At 30.6% G+C, this 18,877-nt stretch overlaps 1 protein-coding gene across 1 annotated transcript in view; it reads right to left on the bottom strand.

The window, feature by feature from the left end:
- LOC119830993 (serine/threonine-protein kinase S6KL) overlaps positions 1-18,877 on the bottom strand; it is a 45,738-nt gene that overhangs the window by 1,920 nt on the left and 24,941 nt on the right. The window contains exons 8-9 of the mRNA XM_038354191.1: positions 725-795; positions 297-477 (exon numbers count right to left, since the gene is read on the bottom strand). Coding sequence (XP_038210119.1) covers positions 297-477; positions 725-795 — 252 coding nt within the window. The remainder of the gene's footprint in view (positions 1-296; positions 478-724; positions 796-18,877) is intronic.

Raw genomic sequence — 18,877 nt, 5'->3', positions numbered from 1 at the left:
TAAGAGTAAGGCAGAACAGCGTTTGCCGGGTGCAGCTAGTAATTAAATAAAAATAAGTTTAACATAGAAAAGAACATGTTTAGTACAAGTTTGTGTTAATACAAAATACATTCTCTTATCCTTCACTCGCTATTCAATGGAATGGAAGATGCGACATGGCTGAAGAGATCAGGCTAATGACCAGCAACTTTGTATGATAATAAATACATAAATAAATAATCCTTGTTATACTTTGAAAATAGACGACTCGTTAGTCTCTCTGAATGCGTATATAATTACAGTTATGATTACTTTACCTTTTTCACGTCTTCTAAGTTAAAACCCATATAAAAGGCAGATTCTTTCAGTTGTTTCAAGGATTTTAGGCGATACCGAGGATTTCGCTCCAGTAGTCTTAGCAGCAATGCGCGCGCTGATTTTGATATGTGATCAGCATTTTTTGGTAAAGCACCTGGTACTACAGGTTCGGTGGATATACTAAAAAAATAACAAGGGCTTTATTTTCTACCTACTGAAATAAATAATTGCGAAATTTATTAATTCCAACAGGCACCACATTTTTTAAGTTAAGATAAACTTCACAGGTTCTTTGTTCAATTATGAAGTTGAAGATAGCTTTATTTTTAATTAAAAACCAAATACAATCATGATTTTGATTTATTTTTTACTGATAAACAGTAAAATAAAATAAATAAAAGGTTTTAAAATAGAGATTATCACTCACCTCCGTTGCGCCTCAATAGAGTCAGTAGTTTCATTATTACCATCCTTCTGGGCAATAGCTGGTACTGAAAACTAAAATAGTATTATAGATAGTAAATATGTGTTACATAACTAATAACAATATCATAATTAATTCTTTTAAAAGTTTTGTTACTACCAACCAACTAAGAAGGTTTCTTGCAAAAACTTATTAATTAACGACATACTTTAAGGCCATTTACAAACAAGGCGTCTATTTATTTATTTATTATATTTATTTAGTTACTGCACAGAGTACCTAACAAACGTCTCGTCAAGTCGGAACCAAATGAGGACAATTTCCGTATAAAATTAAGATTCAAACCTATGTTCAAGTACACCTATAATTTATTTTAATACAGCTAGTAAGAATAAAGACTCGTGTGTTTGAATCCTTATAAAATAAAAGTGTAAAAACTCCAGACTACCGTTGTATTACAGCCTTGCTCGATGAGAAAATGGTAATCTTCAAGTCATATAGCGGCAAAAACACGTAGGCTCGGTCTTGTGATAGTAATGTAATATTGCATTAACATTCTCAAATTATATATGAGCCGTGGGATAATTACAAAAGCTGGATCACTGTTATAATCCTAGCTAGTGATGCGACTGATCACTGTGTAAGTATATAGTACGCTTTGATTGACATTAAAAGCCTCGATGTATCAAGTTGAACGTGAATTTTATAAAACTTCGTCAGTAAGCTGATGACTGCAGTCCAAAATGGAGGTTATTTAATGACTACTTATTACACTAGTTTTATATATATGGCGATGTATTCGGGAAGCAACGGTAGTGATTTCGAAGAAATCATAAATTGTCCTTTCTCTGATCGCTCCTATATAATGACGTAGGTATATAAGTCAGTTATTTTAACATAAATTCCCTGGTCATTGGCTGGTACAAAAATTATTTTATAAAAACAAATTACAGTACAAAAATGCGACATTAAAGCTGTTATTATGTATATGATATCATCATAATCTAATTAATGTCGCTCCAGAATTTAATAATTTACAACACTCGTTGATAGGCGTTAAAAATCGTCGTACGCTTTTTGCATGCGTTAGTCTACTCTCTATGGTGAGACGCCCGACATCGTTACCTGTCTGCATGCTTCGTGTTATCAAAGAAAAAAAGCGCCCCTCGACCAGCTAAAAATAGGTAGCCTGCCCCTTAATTGTGCACTTGGAATTTGCAGCACGTTTTAAGTTTAACGATTGTGAGTTCATCGAGTTATATGCACCTTAACGTGGGGGCGGGGTAATGGTTAGCGAAGATATTAGTGTTATACATTACACACATCGGCTAATATGTTAAAGAACGAAATCCACATCACGTCCGTTGAACATCGGACATCTAGCTATAGTGAATTTTAAAAGGATAAAATTTGAATTTTACGGGAATAATATACTGGTAACTGGCACAGACAGATGACGTGCACGCAGGTGTGCAAACGTACATTAATAAGTAACGCTCGAACACACAATCAAGATAAAATAGTAGCATCTATTTGAAATCTAAATCAAAATTGATTTTGAATCAACGAGACCTCACGTAATGTAAAATATTGAATGATATGTTATATGGAGCAAAGGCATTCGGAGTTTGTATTAATAATAATATCAATTGAACATCTCTCTCTCTCTCTCAACAAATATTATACAAACATTATATTATACTTTATACATTTAATTCAATATAATATAATAAGAAATAGTTTATATAAAAATAAGATAATATATAAATATAGATAGGTACCGTACATATATTATTTATGAGGTTAAATTATAGATCACATGCATATAATACAAAAAAGAATAACATAACATATATTGCATAGATGAATTTGGCATTTAAGAAAGATTAAATTTTAAACATAAAATCGCAGTGTACACCCTTAACGCCCCCAGTAACACAATGCTTAATATTCAATGAAAGTTTTTGTTCCACATTGGCTCATTAGAATTTTTAAGGATTTTGGAAACGCTAAAAAATCGATTTTATTACAATATTATGTGAGACAGAATATACAAGTTACCTACATTTTAACTGCCGACATAGAACCGATAAATTAAGAGGTGACCGTTAGAATTAGCACTCTCCGATGTTCTGACTACTAATCAAGTGTTATCTTTATCAAACCGCGGGCACAATGAATGTTTACATTTAGATCTGGTCACGATTCAGTCACAATTGTGAATAAGAAGTAGACTCGTTATATGAATTACGTGGTTTTCGAAGCGTATGCGCAGAATCTAGCCGTTTAATAAATGTATACAAATTGATATGGAATGAAGATATTTTGCAAGTTGATCGAACTCTCTTTTCAATATAATATAGATAGTGAGGGAGACAGTTTTTGTTTGTAAAAACCTATTAATTCCCAGTGTTATATGCTCAAAGCTTCCAATAATAAGCTTTACCTTCATCTGATAATAAAAATATATGGTTACTTAAATTTACATTTGATTTAGTTGTATATTTGTAAAGGAAAATTTACTTAATACTATATGAATGTGAATTTAAGCATTTAAATCGTTATAATATTTAACTGTCATTATTTTACTGGATTTTACACAAACATTACAAATTTTAAAGCTTTATATTTCATGATTATTTATGAAAATCCAGGAGAAGACGTAAGTAATAATAAATATTAAATATCATTTTAAAAAATAACCCTAAAAAATGATATTTTCTTTTTCAATTTATTAAAACAAAAAAGGAGTAGAGAATAATGTATGAACAATACCATTACATGCACCAACAATCACAAACAGAATTAAAATTAAAAAATATGTACCAATTCTTAATACTTTCTTATAAAATATAATTTATTTTCGCATGTTCCTCAATTGCATCAAATCACAAATATCATACGTAGTAACTACTTAATAATGTGTGGTTATATAAGCCCTATCTTTTCAGCAATAAGAATCGTAAAAACTATAATGTACTCATGTTCTGTATTTTTGTATGCCTATTTATAACAATCATTATGTGCACAATTTTATTGTGATAGGGAAAAATATTAAATTATGTTAATATATGACATAGTTGCCTTTTGTGCCCTTCTTATGCATTATGAGTCAATTTCCGGAACGAGTCAGCAAATCTTCAAGTAAATGGCAGGATGATCGTTAAAACATTTTTAGACACGTTTTACCTCATTGCATCTTCACAAGGTTAAAGTAATAAACAAAAAGACTACAAAAAAATTATATTTCATCTAAAATATTAATAGTAGCCGTGAATATAAGGTCATTGCTTGTGAGGCTGATATTCTTTTTAACTATTCAGGAGATATTTACAAGCATTTTATTTTGCAAAATGTTTTCAATTTATTTTGACTTCTATCGTAGGATTCTATGTGCCGGAAATCTCAGAACATACTTCATTTTATAAAATCATTGTGCTCATGCTACGATACGAAGAAAACGAATGGTTTTGAAATAAATATTAATAGGTGATATTATCTTGAGTCTTTCTTAAGAAATACCATCGCATCAGATAATGTTACACCTGACATTGGACTGTGACTATTATATTCATAATTTGTTTCTTGTGTTCCTGTAGCATTTATAAAAAGGATCTCATTTCAGCAGTGGATATATTGCTTTTTCCATCCAGATACCTACTGGGTTAAGATTCTGATGAAGACTGGAAATAAATGAAAAACTTTCGATTTGGAAGTATCGTAGTATAGTAGTTATGTATATATGTGTATATATTTATTTATACCTTCGTACATTTGTTTTTATTGAGTCCAATGTGATATTTAAACCATACAGGCAACTACTCTAAAATTAAACATAACAAACGTAAGAATTAATTAAAAACTGACCAGCTCTTTAAGCTACGAGAAACACATACAAATAATAAATTATTATGAAATATCTATCTTACTAAGTAATGAAGTAACTCTATCATATGATACGAGTAATCATATCTAATGCTAATGATATATTTCGATTTACATTAGCCCTCTTTCGTTGATCCTTATCAAAAACGATCTTAAAATTTCGTAAAATTTCTTCCGCTGGCCTTTAACTTGTAATATATTTACCATATGTACTTATACATTTATAACGCAATTCTAAGGCGACAAGTATAATACAAAAGATCTATTAAAATTTGATTGCGTCGGATTGTGTGACAGTCACTTTTATATTCAGTCTGTTATAAATAACCTTGAATTGATCGATGATGGTGATGTTATTGTGAAACTATTACAATATAGTTTTTTCACAAAGCAATCTCATATATGATTTTAATTATCTTCTCTAACAACAAAGCTCGATTTCATATTTTAGTCAATATGAGTTTTAAATATTTCGGTTAACACTATTTCACGTTGTAATGCTAATAACATAAATTAGCAAGTGTTAGTATTATAATAGTAAAACAGAGCATATTTTAAATCACGACACTTAAATACTATACAAGGTTATTTAAAGAGACTATAAAATTTACAAATAAAAATGACGAATGAAAGAAAGGCATTAATAGATATGATCAATTAGTGAATTAACTATACGCATAATCTTTTAGCATCAACATCATCTTTTAGAGTCAAATATAAAATATACAATATAATTTAAAAATGGAGATCACCAGCTCTTCAGTCTGCTTGCTTATATTATTTGAATCTGGAAAATATACTCAATGAAACGGTTTATTTAGAAGCACATTCTAATTTGAGACGTAGATAAATAAGTTATCACCATTGCCCATCCGCATATAGAGGGCCTTGGTTTATTTCACTATTTTTAACCAAATTCAAAAGATTACCTGCGGTAGTAATTACTTGCTTAAGTACACATTACGATAAATCTTTTATCGCAAAGGTTTTCGAATTCGAATTAAAATGTGTTTATTCCTGACTGTGAACAACTATGCAAGATATAATGGTAAATTTTTATAAGAGATGAATGCCTTACTGACTCGAAAATAGACAATTACCTTAGTATAGCGCGGGTTTATAGATTATATAAATTGTATCATCAAGTCTGTTTGCCTCTCTTTGATTTTACTTTTAAAGATGTGCGTTTGATTCGCAATTGGAACTGAACTATTTCTTTTGTCTGTTAATTATCAAAATGGTTAAAGCTACAATTATTGTATTTGGGAATCTATATACCTTAACTAATAATACAGTTAAAGAGTTTCGTTTTTTTGAACACTCTAATCTAAGATAGCTTATTTGATTAAACCGATTTCAAATATTATTATTGTATGAGTACATGAACAAGTACAAAAAGCTTTATATATAGCCATAAACCAATATTCAAGTATTAGTTTAAGGTTTTTCCAGTCGTAATAATAAATACCTAATATACTTCTTAACTACATGCATAGCAAGAATCCAGTAATTTTAAGTACATTATTTTATTACAATGATTATTGTATCACGAAAAAAAATTCTATATCATTAAATTGAAACTCTATTTATAATTTTATGTATTTAAGATGAATGTTATGTTACTAGTAGATTAGTTAAAAATAGGATTTCATCTAGCAAGTAGGTAATCTATTCCAAAACAAATGGCATTAAATTATAGAAGCGGATGACAAAGTACGACGGGCACCCCGCCACCACTGCAGCTGGTCAGTGCTCACCGACCGCGGTCATTGGCCTTGACATTGTAGATATATACCTGTTTTATGTTTACACATCAATTTTTATATTCTCCTCCACATTCTTGACTAAGATAATTGTCGCTTTTCGAACGTCGATTTACATATTTTCTTAATTCCAACATTCGATAAACCAGATAATACGTTATATTTATAGTGATTCATGAAACCCAAAACGGTATTTTAAATGAAGTATGATAAGTGATAACATAAAATAAAACTACAGTTAAGGGTCCTGTTTGCGAATTAATTTCGTCAGCGCCGTGAGCTTGGTATTAGATTAGTGGGTTAGACGAAAAACCTGTCAAGTGTGTTTGTGACCTGCTCCCGAGTGGGTTCCGAACAGTTATGAACCACAATTAGAATCTATGATGAATAATAATTTGCCAGAATATATTATAAATAAAAATTCTTCATTATTTTTAACAATTTATATCCTATCTTTTGTTATATATAATTCTTATGTCTTATAAAAAAATTTTTGAATTCCTAGCTTCATCATCATCATCGACCCAATCAAACCCCACTGAAGACTTTGTATTAATCGTAGAATTATATCGTTTAATTTGGTAGGCAATGCATATGACAGTTGTTAACATTCACTGCAATATATTTATCTATATATAGTACCTATTTCAAATATCTCATTGACAGTCTCAAATATTGATAAGTTTACGTTCAAATTAACTTGAACGCTTCCTTCAATTACCGTCGCCACAAGCAATAAACAAAATAGTTAATTATTAACTTGAACTTGACGCTTATATTAATAGGCTTTTAGAGAATACTGTTAGACGGAGGACAGGAACGTTCGTGTCTAACAATTACTCGTTAAGTTATATCGTTTTTGCCGCCTTTACGCCGCAAATATTTCACGAAGATGCGGAAACATCAGCTTCTTAATTTACTTGTTTTGTTTTGACAGCGAGATAAAAATTGAGCACATTTGGCGTTAGTGCACTAATCTATTGCGAAGAAAAAAATAACAACGCAATCGTTGAAATAAAGTATAGACTTATAGAGTATAAAGGTAAAATAAATAAGATTTGAAATAAATACGTTGGCCCTTATTAAATATGTCCCGTCAAAATAAATAAACGCTAATTAAATTACAGTTTAAATGCAAATAAATGAATGACTAATGACTTAGTAAACAGAAAAATTATCAAGTCTTAAATGATTATGAAATCTTTCTTTGACTTTCGTTGGTTTTATCACTTTACGTTTTCAAAACAAACATAACAATAACTTATTACTACTTTAGATGGCAAAATAAAAAGTACAAATGTGTTACCACATCTTTACATAGTCCGATTAAAAATAGCATCGTATTACGCACACTGCTACGGTCGGATGCCATAAGCGAGGCTTTGTCCTGCACTTTTTGTAAGAGCAAAGCGTTGTGTGGATATTTTTATATCCCTCTTATTTATTAGGTAACATAAAGTAACAAGTTTTGTTATTACAGCCTTGTAATAAAGCCTAGAGTAAATACATGTCAAGTTTAAACATAGTGTTTGTGTTCATTATCCCTTTATAAAAAAGCATTCTCTCATGCGGTGAATTGACAATTATTTGGAAAATAACAATGGATGAAATGTGTATTCAATCTTTTTGCTCTACCGAAAAAAGTACCGGACAGCCAGACCTTACTCAAGCATATTGTTTACCTGCTCGTCTGAAAATAGTTTGACGATTTGTTTTTAGTAAATTTTCTATCAAAATTCCCTAACAAAATTATTTCAAACTCAAGCTCATTTCAATTAAGTCAACGAATATCAAGGCAAAATATTCGTATGCTGTTCTTTTTTAAGCCATGTAAATAAAACATGATGTAGGTAAAAACCTAACATTCCTGTAGAGCCAATAAGATCGCATCGCGACTAAATCCGACTTTTACATAGGATTAATATTCCAGGTAAATAAATGATAGAACCTGTAGCAGGGAGCCGGTAAGCCATTAGGGCATGAATTGATCGCCATTCCTTCGGGTGACGGCGCACTCACATAACTTGATTTTATAACGTACTCCGTCTATCTATAATTTATTAATCTCTGTCTAAAAATAAAGTAGTCATTACCAAGATAAAACTAGCTTCGAGTTTATCGTAATTTTCTTGGCGCCTTATTATGCACGGATGCTGCTTTTTTGCTTTTAATCAGCTATTTATATGTGTTATGTTATGTTATAGGACCTTTTAACGTGTTTTAAACACTTACAGTAATAGTGCTGCGTATATTATATGAGTTTACTTAACGAATCCATGTACGTATATGGTAATTAATACAATTAAAATAATACCGAAGTTTAAAAAAATAATAAGCAATAATATAATATGTAATCGATGCTGGTCTTCAAGGTTACATATGACAATAATAAATTATAAAACACAACGTCATTTGTAACTAAACGTGTAGCATATCATTTAACTTGTAATTATTTAATTTATAGTCTTAATGAATATGAAATTAGTTATTAATTGATTGAGGAAGACAGCTTAGCGGGAAATAATGAATACAAATACTCTTACAACGCTCACCATTAAGAGTAATCTTTATTTGCATTTCCTTTTTTTAATTCAAAAAACAAGTTAACTTAGAGAGATTCGTCCGAAAGCGGCATACATCTGTATGCAATCAAACATTAAATCTCTCATCACAATACTATGACTACTATGAAGGATGGAAGACAATGTTACTATACGCATATACCCAAACATAAAATCCAAACTATGCTATCGCGTCGCATCGCAAAAGCGTAATTCTTTTCCTACCTGATAATTATGAATTTAAAAGACCTTCTTGCGTAGTACGTCAAACTCATTGAGCTAGAAAACCCATTTTTATATTCCGCTCAATTCTTTTACTATTTATATATATGGAAACTTAGATCTCCGTACAATAAGGAGAGTAAATTTTCCGCTGCACTGACTAAAGCCTTTGTACATACCCTATAAAGTAAGATTTTATGATTGACAGAAACTTCCTGTTATCTAACGGTTATCTATTCATTCAAAGACATCTACAGGATAGTCACGAATAATACAATTGTAATCTTTATGATAATTTCCGAGGTTTTGCGTTGTTTTTATTCTATAATGAGTCATTATGGACAGTTACATATATAAATAATGCTTTATGGACGAATAAATACTAAATAATAGTAATTTATAATACATATTATAGACATGAGGAAAACACAAATTTTATAGCGTAAGTCACTCGAATGAGATTTACAATTAGTATCATCGTGACAAATGTTAATTATTTCTAATCTCTGTGTGAGATAAGAAATTCAATATACTGTGTTATTTGGTATTAGTCGATATTAAGATATCTGTTCATTCCGCATCTGGAGTATAAATGTTGAAAGCGTTTATTTAATTTTTATAATAATGCTTTTCTTTTACGCACCGCAGAAACACTTTCTTACCACGACGCCCCTGCATCAAAGGATTTAAAGATATGTAAACCAGGTAACTGTTCTCGGAAACCATTCATAGATTTTCAGAGAAAAATGGCACGGTAGTTTTTATCAAAATTTAACTGCCTTTTAGCCAAATATCTTCATCACACAGGTGTCATTTCTGTAAATAATCATAGGCGGTGGTGATTGCTTACCATTCGGCCAACAACCAGCTGGGTTACCCGCTCTTGCATAAAAAAATCCTCCTCTGCATCTTCTAGTTAACCCAACTATTGAAACACAGTCGATTTTGCGTCCGGTACCCCACGGGTCTTTAGCTGTCGTTACATAAATGTTGATGCATTATGTATATTATGGTGAACATATCTAAATTATTAAAAAATATAGAAAAAAAAATCCTAATATTGTTTCTGTTTGTTGAATATTTGTTTACTCCAATCCAAGAAATTCATGCGACACGAATTACCTACAATTTCGATGTAAGCGTTTATACATATTAAAGTATAGCAATACACTTCGTTAGTTCAATATTAAATGACTGAGACGCTTAGAAATCCGCAGGTGCTGAATATAAAGCAACATTAGCAGCAAACTAAATAACAGAAGATTTTATGTCACTACTCATGCCTATAACCGTTTGATAACTTTATCAACATAGACAAAGTCAAATGTAATTCCTGACCTGGAGCCAATATAATCCTGTTTCAACTATCACGTGGAGATAGAGCTAAGTAGAAACCCCGCAAGTATTAACATTAGCGTTATATGGGTTTCTTGCAAAACTGAACTCATGATATTCTAAACATCACGCGTGTTATATATTTTTCATAGTAATCTATCTACGCCTATCTTACGTTTTTGTCTATTTACTATTTTTATGTACGAGCCATAACGCAACATTTCGAAACGGAAAATACTATATATAAACTTATGAAATATATTTGATTCGTACTATAATCTTATTAGATATTTAGATAAATATCAAAATTAACTATTTATCCATACCTAATGGAGAAATTCTTTCACAAACTGTGTTTATTCCTAACATTTCTTGCTGAAAAATTATAAAGTGTCCACTGTCTACCTGCAGTGTCACAGCGGTTTCTCTGTATGCGGAGATTCGTTCTAGACATTGAGCATAAGTCTATAGCTAATTTAATTAAGATATAAGAGACAACTGGCATTTCTCAATATAAATGAAGTCAATAACAACGTTTGCTCCGATCCGATCAAATCCGAATCCGATCAATGGTATTGGATTATGGATCAAACATTAGGTGTCACAACTTGATAATACATATTAATTTAGCAGAATATTTGGCAGTAATGTGCAACCAGTCTTTGCCGAGTTTCAGAAACATATAAGTGACAAACATTTTTATATATTTGCTATATTTAATTGTTACTTCCAAAAACTTCGTTATTATTTAGCAACTAAACAGTGATGAACACTAAACCTTAATCCGACAACTGATACTCAATGCAACGTATGGTGGTTAAACTTAAGTATTATCATTTGCCTTACCGAATAACAGGACTACTAGTAAAAAAGCCAATATATTCAGAAGGATTCGATTGAAAACACATTAGAGATTTAACAAAATGAATCGATTCCTTAAATGGTTCTCTAATCCCAATAGTCAAGTGCGTTTTTGTGTTTTACTCTCTAAAAATACGGTTCTTTGTGATTTTCCCTTGTGAATTTGGTGGAATTTTGTAAAAGATCTTTTATTTTTAGCGACACTACTTCAATTTTGATTTTTATACACGTGATTAAAATGCAATTTAACGTACAATTTCATGTCAGTGATCCGAGAAAATCAGCACATATGTAATTGTAATTGTGATGCGTTGCAGTTCGCGCACCATCCGTAGAGTTGGCGTTTGAATTCTAATAAGATGGCTTGCACCATGACGATAAATGTTAATTCAGGGCTCACCTTTGTTATATATTTTAACAGATCACTGGTCAAATCGAAGCAATATGTGTGTATATTTTTGCATTCCTTTAAATCACTTCTTATTCAGTTAATTTATGTTTTTTGATCGATTTCTCAGTAATTTAACAGTGAGCTCTTGAAGTAATATTATAACAAATAATCAGCGTTTCTTCATTATTGGATAAACTATAGGCTACTAAGAATTATTGTTTAGGAAGTATCGGTGTCTTATTTAATATTATTTGTAAGCACTTGTGGTAATTTGATAAACGTTATAGCATTGAAGGACATCTTTAGGATAGTATGACATTACACCAATTTTTTTCCCATTAATATTATTCCACAAGGAAACTAGGGATGGTTGCAATTAGTGTAGCTTTTTGCACAGTTAGGCATTTTATTATATTCATATTTTTATCAGTACTTTTAAGTATCAATTTTTCATACACACCTTATTTTGACAATACTTTAAATAAACATTATCCAATTAGTCAAAGAGTATCCAATTAGTGCAGTCGCTTGAATGTTATGCGTGGTTGTGTATATTTTTATTAGAACACTTCGATTAGGTGCTCATAAATCTAATATATAGTGCTATGTGGCCAACGCGGCGCTTACTTATACTGTGCTAATAGTTGTTTTAAGTATATTTATGTTTATTTGAATAAATATTTTTCAATTTAGGTAAACTGTAGGTAACGACTTTGTTACCACATGCAATAGAATGTAAATGGATTAAAACAATTTTTGTAGGTTATCCGATTTTCCGCCCGAACCGTTAGCTCAGGGTTTAAGTATCTCTATTTTAAAAGTAAGGCCTTATGTCGTGGAATTTTTTTCTTAAAGAAACACAAAAAGAATGCTTCCATTAACTCTCGTAAATACGAATAGCCGATTCAATGTAACAAACTTTATTATCCATAGATAATCTAACCTTAGACTAACCTTTTCATTGGCATTATAAAAATTTTATATATATTCTATTACTTAATATAAAATTTATGAATTGGTTCACTGATACCCTGCCAAATAAAGTCTCCGACTCAAGAGATAATTCACTTTTGTCGTAATAAAAACTATGCTGAATGAATGACAAATATATTTAAAATCGTGACTCAGAGTATCACTGACTATTTACTGTAAGTTTTAACTTACTACTCTTTGGTAAATATTATTAAGGAAGGTTAACTGACGGTGAACACTTAATACAAATGCAGAACTACGCCAATAATCTCAATACTATTCTAGTAATATTATAAATGCGAAAGTTTGTAAGGATGTGTGTGTTTGTTGCTCTTTCATGCAAAAACTTGTGAACTGATTGCAATGAAATTTGGTACGTAGATAGCTGGATAACTGGAATAACATATAGGCAACTGATTATCCCGATATTCCTACGGGATACTGACTTACGCGGGTGAAACCGCGGGACGCAGCTAGTATATTATAAATCTTTAGGCCTTGGATAAAAAAAACCTCGATTATTGGTGCTATATCTACTGATATAATTTAAAAATTTGGATTTTCTGATGTTTCTGTGAATGCAAAGCAATGTCTTTCTCTTTCTTTTACAACATCGAAACGGAGTGAATTTATGATAGTGTCCACGGTGAAAAATCTTCCTGTGGTAAATTTCTTTTCACTACGCGGGCGAAGCCCAAGACTGAAAGCTAATATTAAAGTAACCACCAATGATCGAAGACAAAAAGAAAATAATTGAAGTTTTAAGTGTTCAAAAACCCACGTAAATCATCAGATTCAGTGGTTGTAATAATTTGAAACATTATGTAAAATAAATACTTCAAAAGTCTTCTTTGAATTATTTCTTAATATACTTTTCTTCTGTGTTTCACGGCCGTGATACTGAAAATATAAAAAAATTCATGCAAGCTTAACATGCGTAGTTTTTGTATGAATATGAACGTATAAAACAAGACAATAACATATGTAAAGCATGCGACTGTGGGTATTATTGTGGTATTATGCACACATGTCAAATTTATAATTACCCGACAGCCATATAAAACTATAGGCATTTAAAAATTGAAAGTGAAACAATACGTAAAGATATTGGTTCCGTAGAACAAATCAACACGAATTTTTAGTTTGAAAACATAAACTCGAATGCAGACTTCATTGTTTTATAGTAATTGTATATTGAGGATCATTGATATGCATATTTTTAAGATAAAAACCTTTCCTTTTTTTGTAATTTGGGAGCATTAATAATCATTTTGTTATTTATATAGCCAATACTACTGCCGCAATTCTGCTGATTACAACGAAACCTTATATGTCAACATCCGTCCAGCTATAAGGGCTGAAGCGTGCCAAATTGACATATATAGTTACATACATACATACCCTCAAAAAGTGGTACCCTACTTATGTCGCAGTCGGGTAAAATCACGATGGAACTTTCGTGTTAAATCCCTTGCATGTTAAAACCAAATGAAGTAAGAGAAATTGTTGTCCCTAAAACATGTATGCAAATTATTTTATCGCTTACGAAAATAAATTCAAAGACTAAAATCCTGCTCCTGTTCGTTACTTAATTAAAGGTGCAAAAATATATTGAAACCTAACCAAAGCGTTACTGAATAAATTGATATTGTTTGAAAGCAATACCGACACAAGTAGGTACGCCACAAAATTGCAAGAAAATCAAGACCTCTTCACGTTTCAGGTGATACTTCAGATATCTGGAGCATTCAGTTACTTAATAATTAGAGAGTAATAAATATACTTCTCTTAACAGGAGAGACAGGACAGGTAAGAAAACAATTTTTTATTTAAAATATAGAATCTAAGAATTTATAAGTATTATAAAGCAAGTTATTTTTATGAAAATACAGACTATAGCTTAAGATCAATTAAAATATATGTTTACGAGTAGAGAGTTTAAAAAAGAACTGAGAGCTAACTGCACCGTATCTAGAAAGGAATCTAGTAAGCTCTGAGATTCTATGATTTTCTAGATATCAACAACACCATAAGTTATATAAATTTTCCGCAGTTAACTTCAGCTTGTGATTTAACAGGGCGCGACTGTCAACACCACTAACCGTGAATGTGTTAATGATTTTTCTACGAACTGTGACAATATTGTTTTGTATGAAACAAAGAACCAATTAAATGAGAACAACATCAATGATTCTATATACAAAATGACTTGTTCACGTTTTCGGTTTTCCCAGTGCTTAGACGCGTATCTTTAATAATTTATGTTTTATCAAAATTATGGTTCAAAAAAATGTCGACAGCGAACAAAATTCTGGGACTTTGTGCATTTTTATATCTTACTTTTTTATATTTCACATACTGAACCGAGCTTTATGTCTGAACGTAATGTATTTAGAATTCAGACGTGCTTTGAAGAGCTGCATTTGACGTAGTGCATAATTGTTATATCGAAGGGTTTTACGGTTGTTGTACAATATCTTTACATGAGTACATAGGGATGTCCACTAAACGACTAATAATTTGTTTTGATAATTTTATTGATAGTAAAACTTACGATGATGAATATTATACACGTTTAATTTTTAGGCAGATACATACTTTAATATCTGTCTAGCTACTTTGACGATTCAAGTGCTTCTACGTCTAAATAATAAAAAAATTAAGTATGATTTACATTTTAACTATAATCTAAATCCAACCCGCTGCCTGGCTATAAAATAACAGGATAAAAATTCACTACACACACAATTATTGGGAAATCTAATTGCAAATAAATAAAACGAGTCGTTTAAATACTTAGATGTAGGTACAACTGGCATGAATGATTTTTTTCTTAACTAGAATAGTAGGTTAATGGATTGTGTAATCCTATTTATGAACTTGGCTTGATGAAAGTATCTAAGTATGTTTTATCTATATTTTGCCGTTAGTTTATTTTAACCAAACATGATGGAATATTTTTAAGCCTTTAATAAATTCGTTTGTTTGTTATTCTTTTTTGAAGTAAACTACTCTATTCAAAGATAAGGGAAAAAATCTTCAAAGACATGGTATGGCAGTACTGATTAACCTATATATAAATTATGACAAATAATGAATGAAAATATTAGACAAAAAAGAAAGTTAGCCATCAGACACTTTATTGGCAAGTCGTAAAACTGATCCATATGTCATAGGTTAGTATTTACTAACCTATGACTATATGGATCAGTTTTACGACTTGATGTTGAGTTGAATGCTTAAACTTATATATATAAATTATTATGTATAATTAAATTAACCATAACATTATTAAATTGCTATAACCTTATCTTGACAAAAATGCTATAATTTAAATTTTTTGCACAAGCAGTGATCGAAATAAATAATTTTTCGTCACCCATATAAGTAAAATAACACGGAATAATACATAAGGAAAACAAACAATGAATATTTAATACTTGAAGGTATATACAAAAGGCGTTTTTCGTGTGATAAATTATGACGGATCTCCGAACGTTTCGCTTATAATTATCGATATTAAAATGCAATCTCAAAATTCGTTGAAGGAGGTGATTTCATTTTACACATGGGAATTAGCCAAACTGTTTTAGCTCAAGTTTAAAAATTACTTAATTGCCGACCATGGTCTATTATGGAATAATATTTATTACCAAACATAATTGTATTGTTTATTTTGAAGGCGAGCAAAAGTTTATATTGCAATTGTTGCAATATTGTATTAATATGTGTATGATGTGTTAGATTAATTAAATAATATTCTTAGTTTTGAAAAAGCAAATAGGGTTACCTCTGAATTTCAAATATTATTTAACCGATAGAAAGCCACATTATCTATTAAGTGTCGCAATCTATATTTTAAGATGTTTCTATCCCGGGAAAACTTGAGCGTAGCCTGGACGAGTGGCTAGTCGTAAAATATAATTGTTCACATATCTTTGTAATTTTTTGTATATATATATATATATATATATATATATATATATATATATATATATATATATATATATATATATATATATATATATATATATATATATATATATATATATATATATATATATATATATATATATATATATATATATATATACAAATAATTACAAAGGTATGTGAACAAACAACTATGTGGTGTATTGTCTATCTTTCCTACCTAAATAGTGTTTTTTATGATTTTTAAGACTTAATGAACATTCGAGATGATTTACAGGTTTTTTTTAACGAACTTACTTATTAACGAACCCCTTACACAATGCAGACACCATGAGAAAGTATAAGAATACCTACAACTTATACAAACGAATCTTATTTAATTTCACATTTTGTTCCTTATAGTAATTTTTTATATAAATATTACGTATTGATTATATACACACAGACACACATATACTATCTATCCTAAAAATACTCAACTAACCCTTAATTATAACAAATCATTACCAATATAATGAAAAATAATAAAACCCATTCTTATTCGCGGGTCTTACCAAAGTCTACTGGATGCAATAATAATTTAAGGTAACAGTATCGATTTCACGTCGACTCGATATGAAATGTCTTGTCTATTTCATTCGATATGATCTCAAAAGAAATCAGTCGAGTGCGAGTCGGACTCGAGACACTAACTGATCCATCACAATAAGCTTCAGAGAAACTGAAGAATACTTTATAACCCATCAAATTTATGATCGTGCCAATTGTTGCTTAACCTCGATTTTTTTATTTTGATGCGACGAGAACAGACATACATTAATCGCTGAAAATTTATTTTGTCTAACCATCGCGACTCCTAAGATCCAGACAGACAGAAACAAACAGACAGACACACAGTGAGGCAGAGAGACAGACAGACAGAAAAAGTTTTAGTAATAAGTAGTAGATCCTGTTTTACCCTTGGGTTAGGGAACTCTAAAACCATGCCACATATAATCGCGATGTAAGCATCTTCTTCTTCAAAGCATCACATGCATCTCTTATGAACAACGGATGATACGACCTTTTGTTTACGGTAGACAAAGAGAAATGAGAACGTTCCGTCTTATTATAAGTACGACATGTGACCCATAAGACTCAGCAATAACTTGCGAGCAACGTATTGGCTTCCATTGGTTTTTGTCTGGACTGGAAATTTAATCATTGTCCGATAGAAATCCAGCACGTTCCATTAAACATTTACGTACGATAATTTACGACATAAAAAAAAAAAAAACGTATCGTCCCGGGATAAATTGCCTAGAGTATGCTCTACAGTAATCCGACTATCAATAGGCAAAAATTTAGATTAACCCCTTTGTCTATTGCTACATTAACGAGGGACAAACTATCATAATACAACACCAAGCAGCGCTGTGACCATAAATAACAATTAATTTTATAATTAAAAAAAAAACTTAACCGCCATCAAATTGTCAGATCTAGACCAACTAGACCACACGAGAGGCACCAGCTTTAAACAAGTCATACATTTTTTTTTCACCCAATCGAAAATTCTCTGTTATGGTTTTTAGGTTTATTGCCAAACCTAAAAATCATATAGCCAAATTGAGAACCTCCTCCTTTTTGGTAGTCGGTCAAAAATAGAGCACGAATTATCAAAACAAACATTGTGATGTCTAAGAATACACACAGCTACTAAACTACACTTTACTACCACAGTGAAGAAATATCCCCACTTGCAATACTAACAAATTTTCCCTTTTATTATATAATGTTATATAATATATATTATATTATTAATATTATATAATATATATTATATTAATGGATTTCAAATAAATTTCTGTGAAGGTATCTCTAACAACTGGTCTGGAGCAAAGGGCTAATTGGAACTTAAGCATTGTTCACTCTCACTAGCGAATATGAATATGGTTTTTACAAAATTCACAGTCAAACCAAATAACTATTACCATACAGTAATGAGCGCCGAGCTACCATTTTTCCTTAAAGAAGTAAACAAAATAATTATCTAATTACGATACAAATACTATGTTTTTTTCCTAATTAGGAAAGCAATAGAAAAAATAATAAGAATCTTTTTAAGAGTGATTTGGCCCTACCGGAAATATCCGTACAATCCTATCCTACTAATATTATAAATGCGAAAGTTTGTAAGGATGTGTGTGTGTGTTTGCTGCTCTTTCACGCAAAAATTACTGAACCGATTACC

Source organism: Zerene cesonia, chromosome 12, assembly GCF_012273895.1.
Source record: "Zerene cesonia ecotype Mississippi chromosome 12, Zerene_cesonia_1.1, whole genome shotgun sequence".
Lineage (NCBI taxonomy): Eukaryota > Metazoa > Arthropoda > Insecta > Lepidoptera > Pieridae > Zerene > Zerene cesonia.
This window is presented reverse-complemented; position numbering and strand designations above follow the sequence as displayed.